We start from the raw sequence: 25,122 nt of genomic DNA on the forward strand, positions 1-25,122 counted from the left end.
CGATGTGGAGGGAGTGGAGGCCAGCAGTACTCGCGGAAACAGCGGTGTTCGTTTAACCATAACACCGATAGGAAACTATGTGGCCGAAAGTGATAGTGGAAGAGGAAGGAAACAGTAAATAAATGAAAACACGACAGAAAGAGACGGCTTTGTAGGGTTTCCAAAACAGCCGTCTTGTTCTCCAGATGCTTCCTGGAAAAGTGAAGACAAGAAGCTGCGAACGATACCAAAAGGAGCATGTCGAATCAATAATCTCCTAAATTCCCATAGAAAAAAAAGGAAAAAGTGTCATCTAAAACCACGAGCCCCTGATCCCCATGGCCCAGCCTGCCAGCGCGGGGGGATTAGTGTTTTGTGTTCTTAATGACAGCAGATAATGAGAGAGATGTGGCGTCTGTCACGTAAAATAACGGCGTAATCCACATTTCCCCTGCATCTATTTACTGAGACTATTAATGAGCTGAGTCACGTAGCGAAACACCAAAAATCATTCAATAAGAGTGAGAGAGCGCGAACGAGGAATGGCTGTGGTGTTTGTTTGGTCTGTCTGCTTTGAATATTCAAAGTGTGATGTATAGCTGATATAACGCCGCAGTCAGCGGGAACAAATCACCTCCAGCTAAAGCTAAAATACACTCGGCCTCCATCAAGCGGGGCCGTAATGAAATCGGCTGCGGACTGTGCTGTGTGTTAGTCCTCGGGCAACTCTTTGTTTAATCATTATTAGTCTAAATCTTCTAGTTGATACGCTGCTTTGGAAAGACTGAAAAACCAGTACAAATTTAGAGGGAAAGCATAAAGGACAGCCGAGAGCATGAGAAAGGAAAAAACAAGTGGATTTGAGCTGCTCATGAATGTTTTATGAGTACCTCGCACACAAATGATAAGTGACACTGACAATGGGGCCGTACTGAGAGACTGGAGGGAAGCAGACTTATAGATCATGAATTAATATAGCTATAATGCTAGGCTAAGATACCAAAGCAAAACTTAAAGATCAGTTTTGTATCTATTTTAAGAGCATTTTGCTCATTTACAGGTAAAAAAAAAAAATTTATATATTTAAATGTTTAGGGGCTCTGTTAGAATACAAAGTTCTGTAATGAAACTCTCGATGATGCAGGCTCATATGTCCTTAATTCAATCTGCTTGCAATTACATAATTTCTATAGGGCACCACTGATTTGTCCCTGCTGTATCAGTAGCCAATGAGCTTGCTGCTCAACATTCAAATTCTTGCCTTTTGTTTGCTGTAGCAGTTTGCAGTGCGCTTTCAGAAGCCCTCCCCCTTCCCCAGCTCCACCTGTATAGATCTATATTCTATAAACAGCTATATTACACTCTAAAGGAACTGTAAAACCAAAAACTACAAAGTAACTGAAAAACTAAAACTGAACAAAACAAAAAAATGCAAACATGAAGTAAACAGCAAACCTCCTGAGAAGTAGTTTGGGGTGGTTCTTGCTCTCCAGGTTCTTGTCGATGAGGTCGGAGAGCAGGTGTTTGAGCACATCCGTGGCGTATTCCAGTCGACCCTGGAGAGCCGTCATTATGAGCGACGCCACATTGCCACGGTCACGCATGGAGAAGGAGCGCTGCATTTCCAGCGTACGGATGAATGTCAACAAAAACACCTTGTTGTTTATCAGCTGGGCAAACAGCTTCAGAGCTTTTTCAACACACAGCTGCCCATTACCAGAGACCTGGAACACACAACAACATCTCAGTCAATGAACTAAAATCCTTAAATACATAATTTACATAAAAAAAGAGAACCAAAATGTTGTTTTCTATTTATACAGCATTGAGCATTGAAATCTCATTGGTGCAAAATCCTGCCCCATATAACTGTATATTAAACATCCAGTAAGATTGGCTATGATTGTGTCACATGGCACCGAAGAGTGTACCCATGTTGCACCTGGTTAGGACAACTGGTTAGAGAAAAGTGTTCATTAAAGAACTCTTGTTAAAGTAGACTACAGCCCACCTCCAGCTCCCTGAGAACAGGATGGTCCTCAATTCCAGGGAATAGCACTCTCATGGCATAGGTGCGGTAATCCAGATAGGGGATACCAGCCCGGTCCAGATCACTCGTCAACTCATTGATATCAGTCTGTAGTTCTGCAAAAGCTGAAAACAAAAAGAGAAGAGGGAAAAAAATAGACAATTTCAACACACCGAGTAATTCACATTTCAATGTCCAGGTCATTTTTTTGCCACAAAATCTAAAGAAACAATATAATAAATGATATTTTGCTTAATTTGCCTATTTTTGAGATGGTAACATTTATGTTGATTAAGCACATTCTTATCAAATTCTTTTTACTGTAATTGTATTGTAATAAAAAAAAGTAAATGCAAACTGCATCATGATTGTATTTGTTGTTGTATTATGCTTTAATTAATGATGATGAGAAAACAACTGCATTAAAATATATGATAATTTTTTTTTTCAAAATTACTGTATTATATGAAAATAACCATTAACATTAATGGGTTTATTAATTAAAAATGTAATTAATGAAAAAGTAAAAAAGTATATACATATATAATAAAATAATATTTTACCCTCAAAAGTAAAAGATCAGTAAGCACTACACAATAATAAGTAGTTGCAAGGAAAATGTTTTTAATTGCCATCAAAAAATAGGACTAATTTTCTTAATGCAAAATATTATTTCTTACTTAAAATTTTGGGGTGATTTATGAATATTTCTTAAGTTTGGGGTTTGTAGCCACATAAAAAGTCCAAATGGATGCCAAAACCTGAACTGCTGTCCTAGTCAACATCTCTGAAGACTTTGTTTTGTCCAGTTTGAGGTTTTTATGAAGTTCCTGAAGGGTGTTGCAGGCAGACGAAGGGAGCAAACCAAAATAACCTCTCAGCTTCTCTCTATTTATGGTTTTCTCACTCACACAAACACACACAGAGAGTAAATTGCAGGCTGCTGAAGTGCTTGTCCCCTGCTGGTGGAGACTGGAGGTGGGATGTCTTTAATTGGGTCCATTCTGACAGAGCCTGGGGCAGCACTCTTCCCTGAGGGAGTTATCTATCTCTCTTTCTCTCTATCCCTCACGTTTCCTTATTTCTCCTATCTGGAACGTTCTTTCTGCCTTCACTCTATCGTCTCCCCTCACCTGTCCTCCCTCTCTTCATCTTGGTCCGGCGTTTCTCTCAATGCCTTTCTCTCATCTTAAACTCACTCGTAGGCGTTCATGGAGTGCAGGGCTCAATCTGCCCCTTTAATACTTCTGCATCTTATATTCCTTGAGGCTCTAGAGTCAGTCAACACAAACCTCATCCTCTCAGTCTCGCTAAACATGGGTCAGGGACATGCTTTTGCATGCATTGCGTGTAAGAAACTCAGTTTTATCTGTCAGCCTCCTGGAACCCTCAGATGATGATGAGTGTTGCATCATTCTATGACTAAACATTTAATTGGTTAATAAGAATGTGACATCATCCAAACTAAAACACAAACACCATGTGCTATATTTCTGGAGTGCATAGTTGAGTTTTCAGTGAGTAAGAGAAATAAGGGAATATTAGAACAAACACAACTAGCATTATATATGTTCAAATATTTAAATTATTTAAAATACTGGTTAGCGCATTTGACACTTCAAATCCATTCTGTGACAAAAGGGTCTGATTGAAACACCAGGTGTAAACGGAATGTGTCTCCCTCGATTACTTGTAATCTGATCAACCAAAACGCATCTTTACTGTTTTATCCAGCAAACGACAGTCCTGCTTTTTGGTCAACAAGATCAGTTTCTCCCAAATAAACACAAATAATCAATAAAGCAACATAGTGAAAAGGCGATGTTTGACTTTCTCACCTTCCTTGCACTCCAGCGCGACCCTGGACTCCAGGTTGTCCATTTGCATCTGGAGTCGCTTGAGTGTGAGGTCGTTCTCACGGGATTTACGTTTGTAGGCAATAAGCACGAGGATGACGATGATGAGAAGCAGTCCGCCACCGGCAGCGATGCTGACAATGGCAGGAAGAGTCAGGAGGCTGTCAGAAAGAATGTTTACTGAACCGGGGGACACATGCAGACCACCGACCTGCACCTGAGAGAACAAACGCACATATATACACATGAGAATCAGTTAAGAATAAATGCACACACAGATACTCATATAAAGATGCACACACAGAGATACAGAGTGTAAAAATATACCTTACCCACTGAACCAACAAAAATAGAGAGAAAAAAAAACCAAAAAAAAAAAAAAAAACATACACATTGCTTTGAGTAAGTTTTGGGCAGCACTAGCAATAATTGGTTTTCTGTTCCTAGGGAACCAGGTGACAGCAACAAGACTGTGGCACTGCTGAAGGTCTGGCCTGTGTTTCCACCAGTGGTACAACAGTAGTAAATAATAATGAGTGTTTAAAAAGGGCATTTAACACCTACCTCAACAACACAGGTCTTAAATCTAGTAAACAAGTACTAAAGGGCCTTTAGAGTCTTACTGACCCCGAACTTTTGAATGATAATGTAATTCACTATATGGGGGTGCTGTGTCCCAAATGACAAAAAAAGTGTACTGAGATACATTTCCATAAATCAGAAATAAAATTTCAGGTTTCGATTTTTTTTTCAGAAAAAAAACAAAAAAAAAAAACAGATTTGAGCTGGATGTGTCCAAAAAATTCCCAACATACGCATGCATACTTACCATGATTTTGTACTGGCCGGTGAGATTAGGTGGCTCGCACAGCAGTTGAGACTCGGATACGGTGACGGAACAGGGAGTCTCTCCTATCAGAACAGTGTAATTAAGCTTCACTCCTCCAGAGGCCAATGGAACCAGATTCTTACCCTGGTACACACACAACACATGAATGAAGGTTAGTTATGTTTGAAAAGCTAGTGCTGTGATTTGATTAACTAAATTAATCACACATTTTTTTCTCTGATTAATCGCACCTAACAAACGTTTTTAATATATTTTTATATTGTAGTAATTTCACATTTCATCTCTAAATTAGTGTAGAAACAACAAAGACAGTATATTTTAAATATCTGATCTAACAGGTAGGAAATATACAGAAATTGAATAAGGTTAGCAAACACTTCACGGTCTTCACTGCATAAATTACAATTTAAACAAAATAATCCTTATTAAACCTCTAAAAGTTATTCAGTCAAGAGCATTGAGTGATTTTCTCTTTTCCTTTTGTTGTTTGATTAACATTAATAACAGAAAGCAACAGGTTTATTAGGCTGCTGTCACTTTAAGACCTTATGTACATGATGTGGATCTGACACGCATCACATTTCCTCACAATTCTTGACGTTCATTTAAAGGTGCCCTAGAATTAAATACTGAATTTATATTGGCATAGTTGAATAACAAGAGTTCAGTACATGGAAAAGACATACACAGAGTTTCAAACTCCAGTGTTTCCTCCTTCTTATGTAAATCTCATTTGTTTAAAAGACCTCCGAAGAACAGGCGAATCTCAACATAACACCGACTGTTACGTAACAGTCGGGGTGTACACCCCCAATATTTGCATATGCCAGCCCATGATCAAGCCATTAGACAAGGGCAGAACGTCTGGATGTGCACAGCTGAATCATCAGACTAGCAAGAACAATAGCGAAAAATGGCAGATGGAGCAATAATAACTGACATGATCCATGATAACATGATATTTTTAGTGATATTTGTGAATTGTCTTTCTAAATGTTTCGTTAGCATGTTGCTAATGTACTGTTAAATGTGGTTAAAGTTACCATCGTTTCTTACTGTATTCACGGAGACAAGAGAGCCGTCGCTATTTTCATTTTTAAACACTTGCAGTCTGTATAATGCATAAACAACTCTCAACAACTCTCCAACAGTGTGTAATGTTAGCTTTAGCCACGCAGCATAGCCTCAAACTCATTCAGAATCAAATGTAATACATCCAAATAAATACTATACTTACATGATCCGATGTATGCAAGCAGCATGCATGACGAACATCTTGTAAAGATCCATTTTGAGGGTTATATTAGCTGTGTAAACTGTGTTTATGCTGTTCAAGGCAAGCGCGAGCTCAGGGGGAGGGGGAGCACGAGATTTAAAGGGGCCGCAACTTATATATCGGTGCATAGTTAATGATGCCCCAAAATAGGCAGTTAAAAAAATGAATTTAAAAAAATCTATGGGGTATTTTGAGCTGAAACTTCACAGACACATTCAGGAGACACCTTAGACTTATATTACATCTATTAAAAAGAAGTTCTAGGGCACCTTTAAGACTTTATTTAACTAATTTGCTTATGAGGATACTCAACAAAATGGGCATTTTGGCATAATTTTGTGTGTTTTTATCCATTCAAGCGTGAAAGAGAACTCAATGCGGCCGGAGCATTTGCAAGAATAAGAACATGGTCATATAATGTAACCCTAGCTAAAGGATGTCGGAAAAAAACGGATGCTGTGTTAAATGCGTCAAATATTTTCTACGTGTTAAACTGAAAAACAAATTAATCGCATGTATTAACGCATTAATTTTGACAGCCCTAGTATATACATATATACTTTCAGGATACATTGTATATGCTTGGATAGTAACAGTCTGATCTAAAGTTAAAGGTCGGGCGTATGGTGGCTGGACGTACCTTTAAAATGATAGGTGATCCAGGTTTCTGTTCCAGTATGCCATTGGAACTGAGAGGCTCAAAGTAAGGATTGGGGTAGTACATGAAGTTAGTGTTGTTGTACACTAGAAGAGCCTGCACGTTATTGAAGATGAAACCAAACTCGTCTGCATGCTTGACTGAGTCCAAACCCGGCCTGTACTCGGCTGTCAGTGAGGGAGCAAAACAGCTCATAGTCGTGGTGTTCAGAACCTTACACACCTGGAAATGAGAGAGAGACAGAGAGAAATATGCTTTATTTTCATCACCAGTTTTCGAGAGTAATTGTTATTCATTGTTTCATCTCACTTCAGTTCTTTCCCATTAAGATCCCTTTGATACCATCTGTTTTCAAGTGTTTTACTGAACTGAAAAGACTGCAGATGCATTTCCTTTTGTTAGACAACAACGGAGCTGGAGAACAAAGGAAAAGACTACCTTTTAAACTCAGAAATCAGAAACAAACTCACAGAGAAAACATTAAAAGTGTAAATTACACTCTTCAGATCGAATCTCGCCACATTACACATTACTGTGAGTGTATTTCATGACAAAAATGAACTGGCATATCTACTAGTCCGGGTTGCTTAAAAAAAAAAAAAAAGTTTTCATATTTTTGCATAAATAAAAAGAAGTATATTTTAAGACCATTTGGATTTGTTGCATTGTGATATTATTTTCATGACAATTTTCCCATTGTTATTAAAATTGCAAAATACATCATAGTGGTATTTGTCTCTAATTAACAATAATTTATGCTGTTATTTAAAAACAAAAAAAAAACAAAAACAAGTTTAAAAAATACTGCACTACAATAAAGAGAATATAATGAGCAACTAAAATGAGCACAATTAATAATAATAACAAAGTAATAAAAACTTGGAGGGAAGTGTCATTTATTGGATGAAAACATTTAAATAATACAAAAAAAAGTCCTTAAAAAGGCTTAATTTTCTGTCTTTTTTTTAATTTATAATGTTCTGCAAACATTATTCTGGGGAACATTTTTTGTCAGAAGTTTGACATTTCATGAGTTTGGAACTTGCAACACAAGCTAATGTATCCCTAACCGTTACGCCTCAGATCCAATGTGATTACATTGCTGAGCTGAAATGACGCAAGCTGTAGCACTCTCATACCTCAAATATGCAACAACTGTGATCCGTACTGCATAAACATCAGCAGTCACACTTGACGGACGCACTCACGTCTACGTGCACAGGCACCGAGCCGTTTCCTCGGAGTAGCACTGACGCTCGAACAACAAAATTGATTGCTGTGAAACTCTGACTGTGCCGGGAGGTTTTCATCTCATTTCTTTCTTCTCCCCGACTCTCAGGGGAGAAACTTAATTAGAGCTAAATATCTTCAAAGCACGGCAGGACCGGCGAGCACCACACCTCCTACTCGCATCTCGCCTCCTCGCAGCCAGAGCTGCAATCGATAGTAACTCATTTTGACCACACAAACTTGATTTTCGTGAGATTGAGGGTGCATCTCATTCCATAGCTTTTGGTTCCTCATTCCTTTGCTCTTCCTCTCCACTCAGCCCTCGAGGAGTGTATAATAAGTGATATTTGTCCATTTTGAGATCGAGATGGTTTTCTTGTCAGTGATTAACTGGTATTGGCTTTTGCTTGCTCTCTAGGTCAGTGCCATTACTAGTAAACACTCTTGAGGTTTTCGTCTTCAAGGCCGAATTCTCGGAATGAACTTACAGTCTGAGAAAAAAATAAGGCACACACACACACACAAAAAGAAAAATACAGCCTCTGTTTTTGAACATGAGGATTTGTGGAGGTTTTGACCCTCTGAAAGAGTACTTCACATTGAATTATCCTTCAAAAACTCGAACCAGGGCTCGAACCTGCAACCTTCTGGTTCTGGTTTTCCTCAAATACATCAAAATATCAAGCAGGACTGACTTAGTATGCTTACTTAAAGTCAGGAAAACTTAAAAAGAAAACACGCTTCCAAAATTATGACTTTCATGTCAGCTGACTGAACAGCGTGTAGGTTTGAACAACATTTGACGTCGCCTCCGTGAGCTCGGGTCTCTTCTGTAGGCACTTCGCATTACGCACCGTGTTTGCATGATAACAGAAGCTCTCTTGCAGCTCAGAGGGGCTGGATCTGGTTAAAAATGAATGGGATTCTATAACTCTAAAGTCACACTGTCATCAAAACCTGTAATCCCATTACACACTCCACAGCACCACACGTCAGGTAACTGAGAGGGCGCGGTGGAAATGCAGATCTAGTCAAATTGTTGAAAAAAACGATTCTTAGCTGAGCTAAAAAGCAGGAGGAACTACAATCAGTCACTGAATATAGAAAAATGACTTTTTATGACAAACATTAATAAGACTTTAAATAATAAGACAAAACTAACATTAAATATTGTGAGAAAATTGCTAAATTTATATTTTGAATATATTCATAAGTTTGTGTTCAGTAAGATTTTCTTCAAAGAAATTAATACTTTTATTCAGTAAGGATGCATTATAGTGATCAAAAGTGGCAGTAAAATATTTGCATTTCAAATAAATGCTGTTCTTTTGACCTTTTTTATTTATCAAAGAATCCTGAAAATAATGTATCATGATATCACAATAATATTAAGCAGAACAACTGTTTTCAACATTGATAATAATAAGAAATGTTTCTTGAGCACCAAATCAGCAAGTTGAAAGGGCCCTCGCACCCGGGTGCCACAGCGACCCGGTGGCCTTTTTAAAACAGTGAACAGTCAAACGTGTGGAAAGTGCGGCATCGCGGCTTTCTCCTCCTATCCACAAGTGCTTGCGCTCCCGTGGCATCTGTCGTTGCTATGCAACCATGAACTGCACTCTCCACGATGAAGAGGAAGTATTAGCAAAGGACTAATTGATTTGTAGCCTTTGCATTAGCTCTACTACTAGATATATTTATGGAGATGAGAAATGAAACCCCGCCCTGTACAGCTATGATCAGCTGTTCTACTGAGCTTTCGATGTTGTTACGGAAACGTAGGATTAGACTGACCATATATGATGTTGATCTGATTAAAAGGGGACTAAGGGGAGTTCGTTAAAGTACAATGTCTGGAAATGGCAAAAACTGCACAAATTTTGCAAAGAAAATTCAAAATATCTGACTTCCTGTTGGTTTTCAGATTTTGATCCAGGAGACTTTTATTGTAGGTATTGGGCTTTTACATGTGTCTACTGAATGTCATACCTGTATGTGATATGTTAGCCTGACGTGGTCATACTCAATTCTAGTTCGAATATGAGTCTGATACTGCTCCATTGGGCTTTGATTATGGGGGCGTATTTAAACCGATCCAGGAAAGACCTCAATTGGATAGACCTACAACCAATCAGAGCTACAGAGTAAGTGACGTATGTTGAGCGACGCATAGTTGTCAACAGAACTCTTCTTAGCGACCATCGGGGCCAGCTGATAAATCAAACTTTTGCCGAATCCCGTAGGAAGGACGGCAAAGACATCTTTCCCATCGACAAATGCCTTGATCGCGGTCCTCTGTTTCTTTTTTAAAATTAATGCGCTGTCGATATCTTCTATAACGGACGCGATGGCGGAATCTACATCTCAGTTCTTCAACAGCCATCATTGTTGTAAACTAATTGACCCTTCGCAAAGACCCGCCCCCCTTAGTTACTGTTGCTTTGTCCGACAAGCCGTGGCGCTGTCACGCCACACAGAGTGGAAAATACATCGCGGAGCAAAGAGGAAACTGACAACACATCGACAGACGAGACAGCGCAGGTTACTTATGATATTAAACAAAGTCCTAGCTTTCAAACTGTGTAGTTATTAAAAAAATTCAAACAATAAAAACCGTTTTGTGGCTCTTTAATGGGTTGTGACCATGATCGTGACAGATTGCTGTAGCGCCTCAGCTCAAGAGGCACGTGAACCGATCATCTCTTCCTAATAGTCCATTTATAGCATCAAATAAACATGAATGAACATGAGAATGAATGTTGTTTCAAACGCGGAAAGACGTCAATATGCACAATTTTTCAAGTTTAACTCCACCGAGGTTAATCTTCTAACTCCTGACTGCTTTGTCGGACAAAATGGCGGATGCGGCGTTCTGATTGGTTAGATCGCTTATCAATCAAACTCCCCAAGCGCTCTTTGATGACGTGGATGATTACGTTTCTGGTGATAATCTGTCAATCATCGAGCTGACAATGTGATTGGTCCGAACAGTTTCTGTTCGGGCATAATTACTCCTCTACGGATCGAGTCCAGACCGAACTCCCCGACCTCAAAATGTTGTGGGCGGGGCTAAGTTCGGCTGGCATCCAGGCTAGTGAAATGTAGCACGAGGGGTGCTTTGTTGAATTTTATAGGTGGCAGTGGCACTATCGAGCCATTTTGCCACACCTAATTCTGAAACCTTATCAGATCTAAATTTTTGCCAATTCTGACACATGTGCAAAGTTTTGTGAGGTTTTGAGCATGTTTAGGCCCTCAAAAATGAAAATCATTTCAGAGAAGAATAGTAAGAAATTGAGCAATTCCAATAGAGTCCATTGGTGATCGGGCCTTATCCAAATAGAAGAGATTTTTTTTTTCAAATGGCAATAATATTTCACAAAATTACTGTTTTGACTATTTTTAATCAAATAAATCCAGCCTTGCTGGGCATACAAGACTTCTTTCAAAAACATAAAATCTTACCGACCTCAAATATTTGAACTTTTGTATATATATGGGATGATGTGGTTGAAGGTTGCAGGTTTGAGCCCCACAAGATCCATGAACTATCATCATTGTGCCCTTGAGCAAAACACTTAAACCGGATTGCTTCAGGGATATTGTCGCTGTAGTAAGTGTACTGTTACTCACTCAGGATTAAAGTGAGTGCTAAATTATTACTAACTCCAGTGATGACAGCGGAGGACAGTTCCAGCAGTTCCCCAGCTCATGGACCACTCCTACTAAACATCAAACCTGCAACCTTTGTGTTATTGAATTGAAAAGCCATTCTGAATGGCACACAACGCTGCTGCCCAGCTAAGCAGGACAAGATAAGGGTCTAATGCGATTGAATCGCGTGTGTGTTTCTCTGTCCTTCCGTGGCAGTGCCATGTCAGGGACAGATGCTGTGGCCACTACCAGCTTGGCACGGCCGGGAAGAGCCTAGCGCAGCCTCTGCACACCATCTGTTTCAAACTGGCTGGACACACACTGGCTGTTGTCACATTTTGTCTTGCTGTACCAGTTTGTTTCTTCACTTCCGCCCACATCAAGCTACCAGTTTTCCAACAGTAGAGGAAAAAAAATGTAGCTTTCCACATGGCTGGATTTAATTAGCAGCTTTTAATTGTATTTTAAATAACACTTGTTATAAGCAGAAGGAAATGCAGATACCGAGTGGGTCAAAAGCAAATGTGTTTTTAGCTGTACTGCAGGGGCTGCACCAGACTAATAACATCTGAGTTCCTCTCCTGTCCTTCAATGACCAGGCTGCAGTAGCTGCAGGTATTTGGCTGTGGAAATAATTGGGATCCTTTTCTGTCTCTCTGAAATAATTGGATTCAGGTTCTTCCATGAACTGACACATGACTCAGCACAAAGCACAGTCCTACCCGCCTAAACTAATGAATCCAAGCATCTCTCTCCGCTCATCTCTCTGTCTCTAGGACAAAGAGTTGCATAGAGACTGGCTAAAATCTGTCTCGAGTTACTCGGGTCAGTGAAAACAGTACTAATGCCTAAAAGGGATGGTTCAGCCAAAAATGGAAAGTCTGTCATCATTTACTCATCCTGATGTTGTTCCAAACCTGTGCGAGTTTCTTTTCCTCTGTGGAACACAAAAAAGAATCAATATCTATATAAATATATATCTCTATATATCTATATATACCTTAATAATAATAAAAAACAAAGATATGACATCCAAAGTATGTAAGGTAGTACAACTAGATCTCTTTTGTTGAATCCAAAATGTTTTAATTATATTTTGCACATATAAAGGTATTTTAAAGATTTTGAAGTGTCCAAAGGCCATTCGGTTCAACCGTCCAAAGGCCAATACAGCCATTTCATTTGTGATTAAAATATCTTAAAATGTAATAAATTTATATATTTTTTATTCTGGCATGATTACAAAACATCACATATCAACATAGTGCAAAATGATATTAAAATTATGTGTAGAAGTCGTTGCTTTGTTATGAGAAAGAATGTCCAGAAAAATGAATTTCATTGATGTCATTCGGAGTAACCAATATAAAGGGACCATTTTGGATCAAGTCATACAGTCAGTATCATGTGACAGGATGTGACATAATTCAGACACCTGCAAAGGACCACATGTTCATAAAGCAAAGTAACTAACTCTCTTAACTATTTAAAATACCTGTTTTCACTTGCTCATACGCATGGCCCGAAACATCAGGTCATTCTGTACAACCGCAATAAAACATGAAAAATGTTGAAATATTTTGTACTAAATATAAAATGTTTGATTGTCCCTTTGGTAGCTAGATAGTAAGCTAACTAGCTAGCTAGATATCAGCCTGTTAGCATTGTTTGAAAATATTGTTATTCAGTATAACCAAAAGTGTCATTTGCTAAATCCGAAATTTTGGTTAAACTGAAAGACTTTTTTGGTGACAAATTTTGTCCATTTTTTTGTAAAAAATGACAAAAACAGTGTTAATTGATTATAAAAACCACAATCTCATTGTTTAGCACTTAATAAATCTTCAAAATGAATTTTATATATATATATATATATATATATATATATATATATATATATATATATTTTTTTTTTTTTTTAATTTATTTATTTTTTTTTTTTTTAAGAATCCTTTAAACATTAACCTGCTCGATTGAAACACACTACACTATGAAAAGCATGATATCTTCTTCTGAACCTTCCACAACAAACTGACACAGGAGAATAGAAAGTTTTATGGTAATGACTGAGAAGAGTTGCCCATTAGCTCTGATTTATGCCCTTTGTTGTTTTAAGTACGTGCGCATATAACTATATAAGGGCAAAAAAATGAGACGGATGGAAATTAGGGTGAATGTAGAACAACTATAAGCATCTGCACGATTGTAGACAAACGCCCGTGGCTCTGTTAAATGCTAAGATGCTTTTATCATCCATAGTTCATGTTCTTCATGTTGGTTTTTTGCGAGCGCGCTCTTATCCGAGGTATCTGGGGAGGTCTTTGACACTGATTGGTGGGAGCGTCTGATCGCTTCGTTTTAGAAGAAAAAACTGAAGTGCCTTTGTGATCGGCTCAGATAGTGGCGTGCAACGCTTTAGGAATCCGTCTCCAGACTTCATTACCGAATCTCTTCGCTGCCGCATGTGTCAAGCGATTTTTTTTTCTTCTTCTTCTCCTCCTCGAGAGAAGACAAAGGTAGAAAAACTAATCTTTTAGCTATAATCAGGAAAATGATTAATGTCTCAATTGCGGGTTGGTGACAGGTACAGCAGGATGCACAAAGGCAATTGTCTGCCGTTCGCTCGCTTTCTGAGAACCCCGCCAGGTAACGGGAGGGGAGGAGAGGAGGAAGAGAAGCAATTTGGGGAGGAGGCAGATGACAGTTTGAAGGCTGTCTTGACAGCGCTCGGCTTTGATTGCCAGGCTCCGCGGCTGTTTTGTTCCCCATCTCCCTCTCCAAAAATACTGAGGCAAAGGAGGGATGAAGAAATACATAATCGCAACCTCGACGGTTAATAAAAATGCAGGGAATCAAAGCCTCTTTGGTGATGATGCCTGAAAGAAGGAAGCGAACCTTTCTCTGTCTACCTCTCTTTTTCTTGGTCTGTTGTAAAGAGTAAGAAAGAGAAAGAAAGAAAGAAAGAAAGGAAGAGACAGCACTAGCACCTGACACATCAAACAGCGCCCACACAACATATTTCAGGAGTCCCTTTAAGAACTCTAAGAGCTCTGGGGTCTGTGAAGCGTGGTGAAACGCAGGGCTTCTGTCACTCCTCATTGCGTAGCCGGTGTCTCTTTTACTAAAAGTGACTTTCAGGAGAACTACCCGCACATGGGTACATCTGTACAGCTGAGGACTGAAGTGCAGTTGTGGTGTCGGAACAGAGGAAGGACGGCTATAGCAGTTTTGCTTTCACCTCAGTGAAGTAAGAGATAATGTGTGATTATTGCTGTTCTGAACACTTCCACACTTGACAAGATGCGTTTTACATATCATCATATTGCTCATGCAAACGGTACATTGTGTTCTATCATACATTCTGTTTTTGGCACCAGCAAACTAAGCATTTTCCACACTAAAACTAAGTTTTTGCCACACCTGCCAATGGCTGGTGACTTAAGAAAATGTACCGGCCATAAATATCTTTTACTGGACATGAAACAGTTTTTGCAAAAACAGGCAGTAAAGAAACCAAAATTTTAGATACCAGTGAAAATTCATAATTCTCTATATTCCAATTTCGACAGCTAAAACTATTAGCCTAACTAATGTAATTAATAAGGACAAGTAAACAGTCAATAAAATAAGAACAAATAAATTACAAGCAAAAGCACAAATAAATACAATATAACAAAGATACAAATGAAATAAACAGTGCTTTTTAGGTTTTTCAGGTAGGTCTGACAGTAGTTTTCAGGTACAGGAATTTAATAAAGTAAGCAAATGTATATAATGCATAGTCTTCACTGTATAAATTAAACATCCTTATTAATTAATCCTTATTAAAGTTACAAAAGTTATTCAGTCAAGAGCATTGAGTGAGCATTTTTCTTTGTCGTTTAATTAAAATTTAAAACACAAACAGCAGCAGAAATATTAGGCTGCTGTCACCATAAGAGCGAATGCACAGATGTAATATACTGATACTGTACATATGCGTTTACTTTCTCAACTGTTTACATTCACTTAAGACTATTTTTTGAAACAATTTTGTGTGAATTTGTCCATTCAAGTGGAAGAAGATGTGAAAGAGAGCTCAGTTTATTATTCGCTCGATGTCTGAGACGCAGCTTTCTGTGTGCACGCTTCGGATGCTTCCCACACAGCGTGCGAGTAAAGAAATGAGCTACCTTTCACATCTTGAATATTTGTGAAATTGTCAAGGCTTAAAGTTTCATAACAATGCAGCACTGGTCTGTCAACTGTCCCGAGGGTGGTTCACGTTTGTTCGCATTCATGCGTTGATAGAATTAATAAAAATGTTACCAGCCAAATGTCGGGTGACACAGTTTCATATACTTATTCGCATTTGGCTCTTGGCGAGTATTAGCCTACTTTTAGGCCCTGTATACATATACTATATACATGTATATAATTGTTAATCTAACATACAGTACTGCATACTTAAAAAAAAAAAAAAAAAAATCGAACCAAAGTATTATAATACAATAGAAGATATGAGATGCCACTAGCTATCCCATCCTCCTGTCTGACCAGACCTAAAAATCCTATTATGTTAATTAAAATTGGACCCCCTGCAGTGACGAGCAAATTGAATGTGTACCAACTCCTCAGCCCTTGGACCTTATTATTTTTGGGATATCTTTATGCTGACCAAGCCAATGTGTCTGCAGTTCATCTTCCTTTGAAGACCATTAACCAATACAACCCTCTTTAACTGGCCACTTTCCACCTATACTGCTATATATTGGATGAAGCTGGTTTTATGCAGGATTCTACAAATAATGCCCAACAAAATCCAGTATGGCAAAGGTGGTATGAGCAGAGTAAAATGCTCAAATTAAATGCCTCATCCACACCACTTTGCGGAGACTGAATAATTCAGCAGGGTACTTAGTCGAAATTACAGATACACAGCTTGAAAAAGAGGTCACGCAGAGGCTTGTGGGTAGGAGATATATGAGATTTCTGGAGCTGTGGCAGTGAGTCACGACGGATCTCGCCTCCGTGGGTCAACAGAAAAGACAAAAATTAGTCTAATGCATCACAAAAAAGGCAGCGCGCAGATTGTGTGATCCTCTCTCTACTGAAAGTCACTGATAATTAACTCAAACCTGCAGACAAAGCATCCCACTTCCCAAGGTCACGCATCTCAGAGGTCGAACTGATGCGATTTGGTTTCATCGCGTCGGCCCTAGTGAGATATCAGCTCACAAGAGAGAGCCATTCTCCCACAAGCTCCTGAGCTCAGGTAACTAAGGTCATTTAAAAAGTGAGGGTGGATAATTGAGGAACCAGCGATAAAGCAAACGAAGCTACTCACGTTTACGGATTCCCGCCCGCCGTACTTGATCCGAATCCTCGGCTCCTGTATGACATCCAAGTTCGTCCCGGTCACCACCAGAGGTGTGTGTCCGCTGAAAAACACATAGAAGTAGTGAATGTGAATGGGGTGAATGTAAAAACTTTGCCGAACAGTTAACTCATCTCCATTTGAATCAAAACTTATTTCTTTGTGATGTGGCGCTTAGAAGATAATAAGCTTTTGAGAAGGTTCTGATTAAAGATGCTTTTAACCGGCTTCAGTAGATTTAATCAAACATACTAGACGTGTCTTTGAAAACACTAAAGGAACAGGAGCAGCGGTGATCCTGCTTAGCATTCTGGGAATGTCCACGGCTTGATAAAGCACAACAAAAGAGCTGGGAGTGGAATGGGTGAGGAGCTCTAGCTCTAGGTGTTTCAGTTGTTTACTCTTGAGCACTTCATTAGCCAGGCACCGCTCGTATGCTGTTCTGTTCAGTGTGGGCAACGCTCTGGTACAACAGCTACAACATTGTGACCCCATCTACTGATTCCATGGCATGGGACACTCACCCACAGGAAAATCACATATGAGATCCATTCAATATCTCAATTGATTCTCCTAGACAGTAATATGGAACATCATGAGGGTGAGTAAAGGAGGACATTTTTGGCTGAACTACCCCTTTAAGTCTCCTGAGCCATGAAAGAGAAACCTTGAGTAATACAATGTTCCTACTGGTGGGCATGATTCTATATACTTATGTCTAACTCCAGCTTGTAGTAAACCTGTATCTCAGCATCGCTTATGTAATTCTTCTCAGCACATTCTATTTCTGTCTTATTTATGCTAATGTATATAATCATGTGCAGCACTTTGGTATGAATATATTGAGGCTCTGTACACTGTAAAACCCGATAAGTTACGGTAACTCAAACCATTTGAGGAAACCGTTTGGCGTAAACCATTTAAGTTTTAAAACGAATAAGTATGAGTACTGTAAACTCATATACATTGAGTTAAATTCACTTATATTTTAGTGTTGGTTTAGTTAATCATTAGAGTAAACTCAACTTAAACTTAATAAACTTAAGTTTATTTTATTCATTCAGTTTGTATTCAGGTAACAAATCTAACTAAGTCTTAACAACTATATCGTTACTTAAATGGTTTGAGGAAACTGATTGCTGTAAATGATTTAAGTTCATCAAACTCAAAGTAATAAAGTTACATAAGACAAAAAGATCTTTGCACACTGAATCCGAAATTTTCGTCCGAAATTTTCGCTCGTTAAAAAATAAATATGATCTCAGGTTGCGTCAATCATGTTTACACACTGGTCGTCTTTTTAATATGATGCTCCAGTATCGCTAGCAAAGCATCAATCTGAGCCACTGACATCCTGAAGTAAACTTTGAAGCGCTTGGGATAATCCCGGAGCTCCTTGATAAGGAGGTGGAACCCTCCTTCCTCTCTATGCGATCTCAGGATTGAATGGACCCAATATTTCCTCTTTCTTTTTAGAGGAAAACAAAATCATCCTCACTGCTTGAAGACTCCATTTGTATTGTTTAGTGAATTTTTCCACAACTGATTAATTAATCTGATCGCGCTCTGACAACAGCAGTGATGTCTCGCGCTTATACTTCAATGAGTGCTAGACATCACTGCCGTTGTCAGATCGCGATCAGACCTCACTAACCGAGTGCTGAACGCAGTTGGACATAGTGGTGTTTTAGAGGTAAAAAATGATATAAATACTGTTTGGTTTCTCACACAAACCAATCGTTTCATGTCTTAGGACATCAATGTGTCGTCACGAGCTGCAGGGTTTAATTTGGATTTGTCTGTGCATGTTTTTTCAACTCTTATTGATCGAGTTCCCATTCACTCCCATTATTTGACTGACAGACGGCAACGGTTGGAGTTAGAAATCATCATTTGTGTTTTACTGAAGAAACAAAGTCACCTACATCTTGGATGTGCTGGGGGTAAGCAGATAAACATCAATTTTTCATTTTTGGGTGAACTATTCCTTTAAGTTAGTAGAAATTCAAATTTTTGTAGCAAGTGGGGCGGGGCCAAGAGCCTTGGAAGCGGAGCAAGGCCAGTGTGGTGCACAGGTGTCTCTCATTAACAATCACATCACCGACATCGTTCTCAGCCTCGCCCCACTCATCATAATGTTAATTACATAGAGTTCATTTACATAAACATTACATTAAGATCTTTATGGTTAAATGATAGCAAATAAAACATGCTATTATAACTATCAAAGAGACTGTCATTATATACTTGCACGTATATAATCAAACAACATACAGTATATGTGGTCTTAAAAGTTTTAAAGTTTTGAATGATCTATCTGAATGCAAGTCAGCCATTTATTCATTTTTATGAATAACACCACACAGCTGCAGAACTGCATTCAGTGAATCAGATCAATTTCTTTCAGGAATGTGTCTGACATCCATTCAAATTGTCTTAGAATCATCAGCCTCAAAAAGTCAAAAGTGTTTGCTAACAGTGATTGAAGGCCACACTATCTGACTTGAATAATCCAATACTAAAACAATGCATCATTTATGTACTATTACCTGGCAATGCTCCATTCTGGTTCAATGCGTTGAACGGTGGGGTCGTCTATATACTCAAAATTCAGGCTCCCTTGGACCTGGGCACGATCAACACTCACGTTGATTGGAACCGACCCCACTCCCGTCAGAGAAGGGGCGGAGTAACACACAATCTCCGTCATAGTTCTTCTGTGGGCAAGAAAATACAAACAAGTCAGATTCTGACAAGAGACTAACAACAACACAAAGTCTTTACTTAAAGGGATAGTTCACCCAAACATTTAAATTCTGTCATCATTTTCTCACACTCAAGTTATTACAAACCTGTATGAATTTGGGTGAACTATCCCTTTAATAACAGATGGCTAGACTTATTGTTCAGACACACTATATATGAATGGTGCAAGTGGGCGGTTCTCTGCTCTTTTTCAATTGATGTCTTTTCTTACAGCTCTCACTGAAAGTGCTACCTGTGCAAAGTGAGCATTAGTCATTCTCTGCAGCATATTAGAGAATGTTAAGCTATTACTTATGGCACCCTCGCAGGCTCGCACACACTCGCATGCGATCAGGAACGCGTCATCCTTCCACAGGAACACAGAGGAAAATAGAAATCTGCAATTAGCCGCTATCGCATTAAAGTAGTCGCTCTCTTGCATCTTAAAGCACTACAATCAGCCTCATCTTTAAATTGAGATCCTGGAGTGAGAGGAAGAGGAGGAGATATAGGAAGAAGTCTGGCAGGGGGTACGATATTTACATACAGAAGTATGTTAGCAAAATTAGAACAAGAGGAAGAGGAAAGAGAGATGAAAAATTGTAAATCTAGAGGAACTTTAAGCATTTAATTGAAGGAAGTTTAAGCAGGAAGTCATCTGAAACACTCTCTAAAGGATGCAAAAAGTTTACAGAAAGTTAAGATATGCAACAACTCCATGTTCAGACCTCTTCACCTCTTCTCACATGTGTATATATATATATATATATTAGGACTGGGTATTGACACAATTTTCACAATTCGATTTGATTACTATTCACATGCTTTCGATTTGATTCGATTACGATTTTGATTTGATTCGATATCGATTATTTTGGATGTAGTATTTCAGTTACAGTACATGGCAAATTTTCAAGAGGAAAAAATCTCTCAACCAATGCTGTAAACTACACAGTTGGTATTACTATAATAATATTGAAGGTTAAATTAACTTATTTATATACAAACACTTAAATTACACTCAATGATGATTTTATTATAAATAAAATTTAGAATTACATAATCATATTTCTACTTCAATTCGTTTTTTTGAAATATAAACATTTAAATCGCGGCTGTCATAATTGATTTATTCAAACATGCATTAAATATTGAAGAACATTAAAAATCTTAATGAATATGTAATGGTGCATAGCTATATTTATCAGAATGTTTCTTTTCTGGCTGACTAATGAGTTTATGGTCACTGAATATGTTTTTCTGAGGTAAATGTGACGTTACATGACATTGTTTACAAGCTGTTTTATTGACGTCTTTCCGAGGTTGAAACACTGATTGAGCGATTGCACGAGTATTTATTTTTTGAATCTCATAACATCATTTGAAATCTGACACTTTGCTTCATATAAGAAGTAACAAAGCACAAAGATTATTGCGATTTATTGAATGAGAGGCGCTACATATTCTGTTCATTCATCAACTGAAAACAGACTAGACTAATCGATTCTTGGGATTTAAGAATCGATATCAGTTCATAAAAATGAGAATCGATTAAAATCAAGAAATCAATATGTTTTACCCAGCCCTAATATATATATATATATATATATATATATATATATATATATATATATATATATATATAGACACACACACACACACACACACACACACACACACACACACACACACACACAAACAAACACACACACACACACACACACACAATGCTAGGGACAACAGGAAACTAAAAAAAATATAAAAATAATAATAAAAAAAATCTTACTCGTAAAACTCGCAGGTCTGGTTCCCAAAAAGCACAGTGACACTGCTGCCCGCCCCCAGGTTTTCCCCCATTATGGTCACTTTAGTTCCTCCAGACTCTGGACCTCGACTGGGGGACAAACCTGTGACTGATGGCATCTGGAAAGACAGAAAGAGAAGACAGGTAAGAAACAAGAAAACAAGCAAGAGATAAAGTAGGCTTTACTTCAAGATAAAGCTGCAGCGTATAACTGTTTACATTTTGTTATTAATTTATTTTGGTAACTTTATTTTACAGTGTCCCTGCTACACATCTTCCATGTACTTACTATAGTAATAACTGTAATTTATGCATAATTATAAGCAACTGACCCTAAACCAAACCTAATCCTAACCATAATTATATAGTAAGTACATTTTGTTATTACTCTGTACTTATATGTATAATTATACTGTAACAAGGGCACCTTAAAATAAAGTGTAACCTTTTTATTTTATTTTATTTACATATACATACACAACCATGGAAACGTTTGGGGTGGGGTGAAATAATATTGCAATTTAAAATAAATGTTTTCAATTTAAATATATTTTAAAATGCAATTTATTCCTGTGATGGCAAAAATATTCTTACTATTAAATGTTTTCTATTATTATAAATGTTGAAAACAGTTGTGCTGCTTAATGTTTTTGTGGAGACCATGATTTCAGGATTCTTTAATGAATAGAACATTTAAAAGAATAGTATTTATTTAAAATAGATTTTTTTTTGTAAAAATTTAAGTCTTTACTGTCAGTCACTTTTGATAAATTAATACTTGATCAAATAATTGCTTTATTTTTCACTCACTCACTCAATCACTCTCAATCAATCACTCAATCACTCATTCAATCAATCACTCACTCAATCAATCACTCACTCATTCACTCACTCAATCACTCATTCAATCAAACAATCAATCACTCACTCAATCACTCATTCAATCAATTAATCAATCACTCACTCAATCACTCATTCAATCAATTAATCAATCACTCACTCAATCACTCATTCAATCAATCACTCACTCAATCAATCACTCACTCATTCACTCACTCAATCACTCATTCAATCAAACAATCAATCACTCACTCAATCACTCATTCAATCAATTAATCAATCACTCACTCAATCACTCATTCAATCAATTAATCAATCACTCACTCAATCACTCATTCAATCAATCACTCACTCACTCAATCAATCAATCAATCAAATCAATCACTCACTCAATCACTCCCTCAATCACTCATTCAATCAATCACTCACTCACTCACTCAATCACTCACTCACTCAATCACTCGCTCAATCACTCATTCAATCAAACAATCAATCACTCACTCAATCACTCACTTACTCACTCAATCACTCGCTCAATCACTCATTCAATCAAACAATCAATCACTCACTCACTCACTCACTCAAACAATCAATCACTCACTCAATCACTCACTCAATCACTCAATCATTCACTCACTCACTCACTCGCTCGCTCACTCATTCAATCAATTAATCAATCACTCACTCACTCAATCACTCATTCAATCAATTAATCAATCACTCACTCAATCACTCATTCAATCAATCACTCACTCAATCAATCAAATCAATCACTCACTCACTCACTCACTCACTCAATCACTCGCTCAATCACTCATTCAATCAATCACTCGCTCAGTCAATCACTCACTCACTCAATCACTCGCTCAATCACTCATTCAATCAATCAATCACTCACTCACTCAATCACTCACTTACTCACTCAATCACTCGCTCAATCACTCATTCAATCAAACAATCAATCACTCACTCAATCACTCACTCAATCAAACAATCAATCACTCACTCACTCACTCAATCACTCAATCATTCACTCACTCACTCGCTCTCTCAATCACTCATTCACTCACTCACTCACTTAACCAATCACTCATTCAATCAATCAATTAATCAATCACTCACTCACTCACTCAATCACTCATTCAATCAATCAAATCAATCACTCACTCAATCACTCATTCAATCAATCAATCAATCAATCAATCAATCACTCATTCAATCAATCAATCAATCAATCAATCAATCACTCACTTGCTCAATCACTCATTCAATCACTCACTCAATCACTCACTCAATCACTCAATCATTCACTCACTCACTCACTCGCTCACTCACTCGCTCTCTCAATCACTCATTCACTCACTCACTCACTCACTTAATCAATCACTCATTCAATCAATCAATTAATCAATCACTCACTCACTCACTCACTCACTCACTCACTCAATCAATCACTCACTCAATCACTCATTCAATCAAACAACCAATCACTCAATCACTCACTCAATCACTCAATCATTCACTCACTCACTCACTCGCTCACTCACTCGCTCTCTCAATTACTCATTCACTCACTCACTCACTCACTTAATCAATCACTCATTCAATCAATTAATCAATCACTCACTCACTCAATCAATCACTCAATCAATCAATCAATCAATCACTCACTCACTCAATCAATCAATCACTCACTCACTCACTCACTCAATCACTCACTTTCTCACTCACTCTTAATCAATCAATCACTCAATCACTCAATCAGTCACTCACTCACTCACTCAATCACTCACTCAGTATGTACATACAAACATAGGTACATAAATATATTTAATGCCGCTAGTGGGAAACAAATGACACAGCCCATCTTTCTTAATCAGCTGAAGACGATCATATTTTGAATCTGAAACTGCCTAGATGTGGGTGGCTGTTCCACAAAAGACAGCTACGTTTGTAAATAACAACTGTCCTTCATGAGTCTCATTCGCCTTCTGCTCAGCTCACAAATAAAGAGCGAACGCTACAAAGAAATGCCATTTCCAGTCTTGTCTGAGTGATGAGAGCTCATGAAAAGCATGTCTGAGGATAAATAAAAGGCTTTTAAAATGTTGTACATAAACTCTCTAGTTCCCAGTTCTCTTCCTTTATTGTACACAGGGACTGAAAATAGCAGATGGAGAAACACAGAAACAGACAGCTCTGTGTCTTAAGAAAGCACATGAAATGGCTGGTGGCCGACTTCACACGTGCATGGACTAAAAAATGAATTAACACCAATTTCGTTCTCGCTTCTCATTGTTCTACAACTGGTGGGCTGCTCGGGGACTCCATGTTGTCCGACAACATTTGGTGGAGCGTTTGAGATAACATGCTGCTTTTATATTTGACTGCAATATCAAAGCCGTACAAGACGCACACACACACACACACACACAAACAACATGCATAAACACATACAGGAAGTAGCTGAAGCGCATATTGTAATATAAACAACTCCCCTAATTAGCAGAGGCTGTTAATTGTGGTGGTATGGATAATTGTTTGCCTTATTGTGCGTGTGAATGCTGGAGTTGATTATCTATTAACCCCAGGCCGGCGGTTGGGTGTTTGAGACAGGTGCGCAGGAGTTCCCACAGGTGCTTTTCTGCGACGAGACAACATGGCAACCATCCTTCCTTTGATTCGCTTAATGGCTTTTATTGTCTCCATGTTCAATGTGCACTCCCCGTGGTGTTTCGTGTTCATAATCACTCAATATTTTAATAACCGAAAACAAGTTCTATTATGCTGACGAGAGCTTCGCTTCTTAACGGAGGAAGCAGGGCTGCTGTTTTACCAATAATAA

At 38.2% G+C, this 25,122-nt stretch overlaps 1 protein-coding gene across 2 annotated transcripts in view; it reads right to left on the reverse strand.

Moving 5' to 3' along the window:
* Nucleotides 1-25,122, reverse strand: part of plxna2 (plexin A2) — a 234,746-nt gene that overhangs the window by 36,363 nt on the left and 173,261 nt on the right. For both annotated transcript variants that reach the window (XM_048179285.1, XM_048179286.1), the window contains 8 exons: nt 21,420-21,556; nt 19,438-19,605; nt 16,859-16,952; nt 6,631-6,870; nt 4,694-4,837; nt 3,847-4,081; nt 1,991-2,133; nt 1,435-1,703 (listed from right to left, as the gene is read on the reverse strand). In XM_048179285.1, the coding sequence (XP_048035242.1) occupies nt 1,435-1,703; nt 1,991-2,133; nt 3,847-4,081; nt 4,694-4,837; nt 6,631-6,870; nt 16,859-16,952; nt 19,438-19,605; nt 21,420-21,556 (1,430 nt within the window). The remainder of the gene's footprint in view (nt 1-1,434; nt 1,704-1,990; nt 2,134-3,846; nt 4,082-4,693; nt 4,838-6,630; nt 6,871-16,858; nt 16,953-19,437; nt 19,606-21,419; nt 21,557-25,122) is intronic.

This window comes from Megalobrama amblycephala, linkage group LG24, assembly GCF_018812025.1.
Source record: "Megalobrama amblycephala isolate DHTTF-2021 linkage group LG24, ASM1881202v1, whole genome shotgun sequence".
NCBI classification, from domain to species: Eukaryota; Metazoa; Chordata; class Actinopteri; order Cypriniformes; family Xenocyprididae; genus Megalobrama; species Megalobrama amblycephala.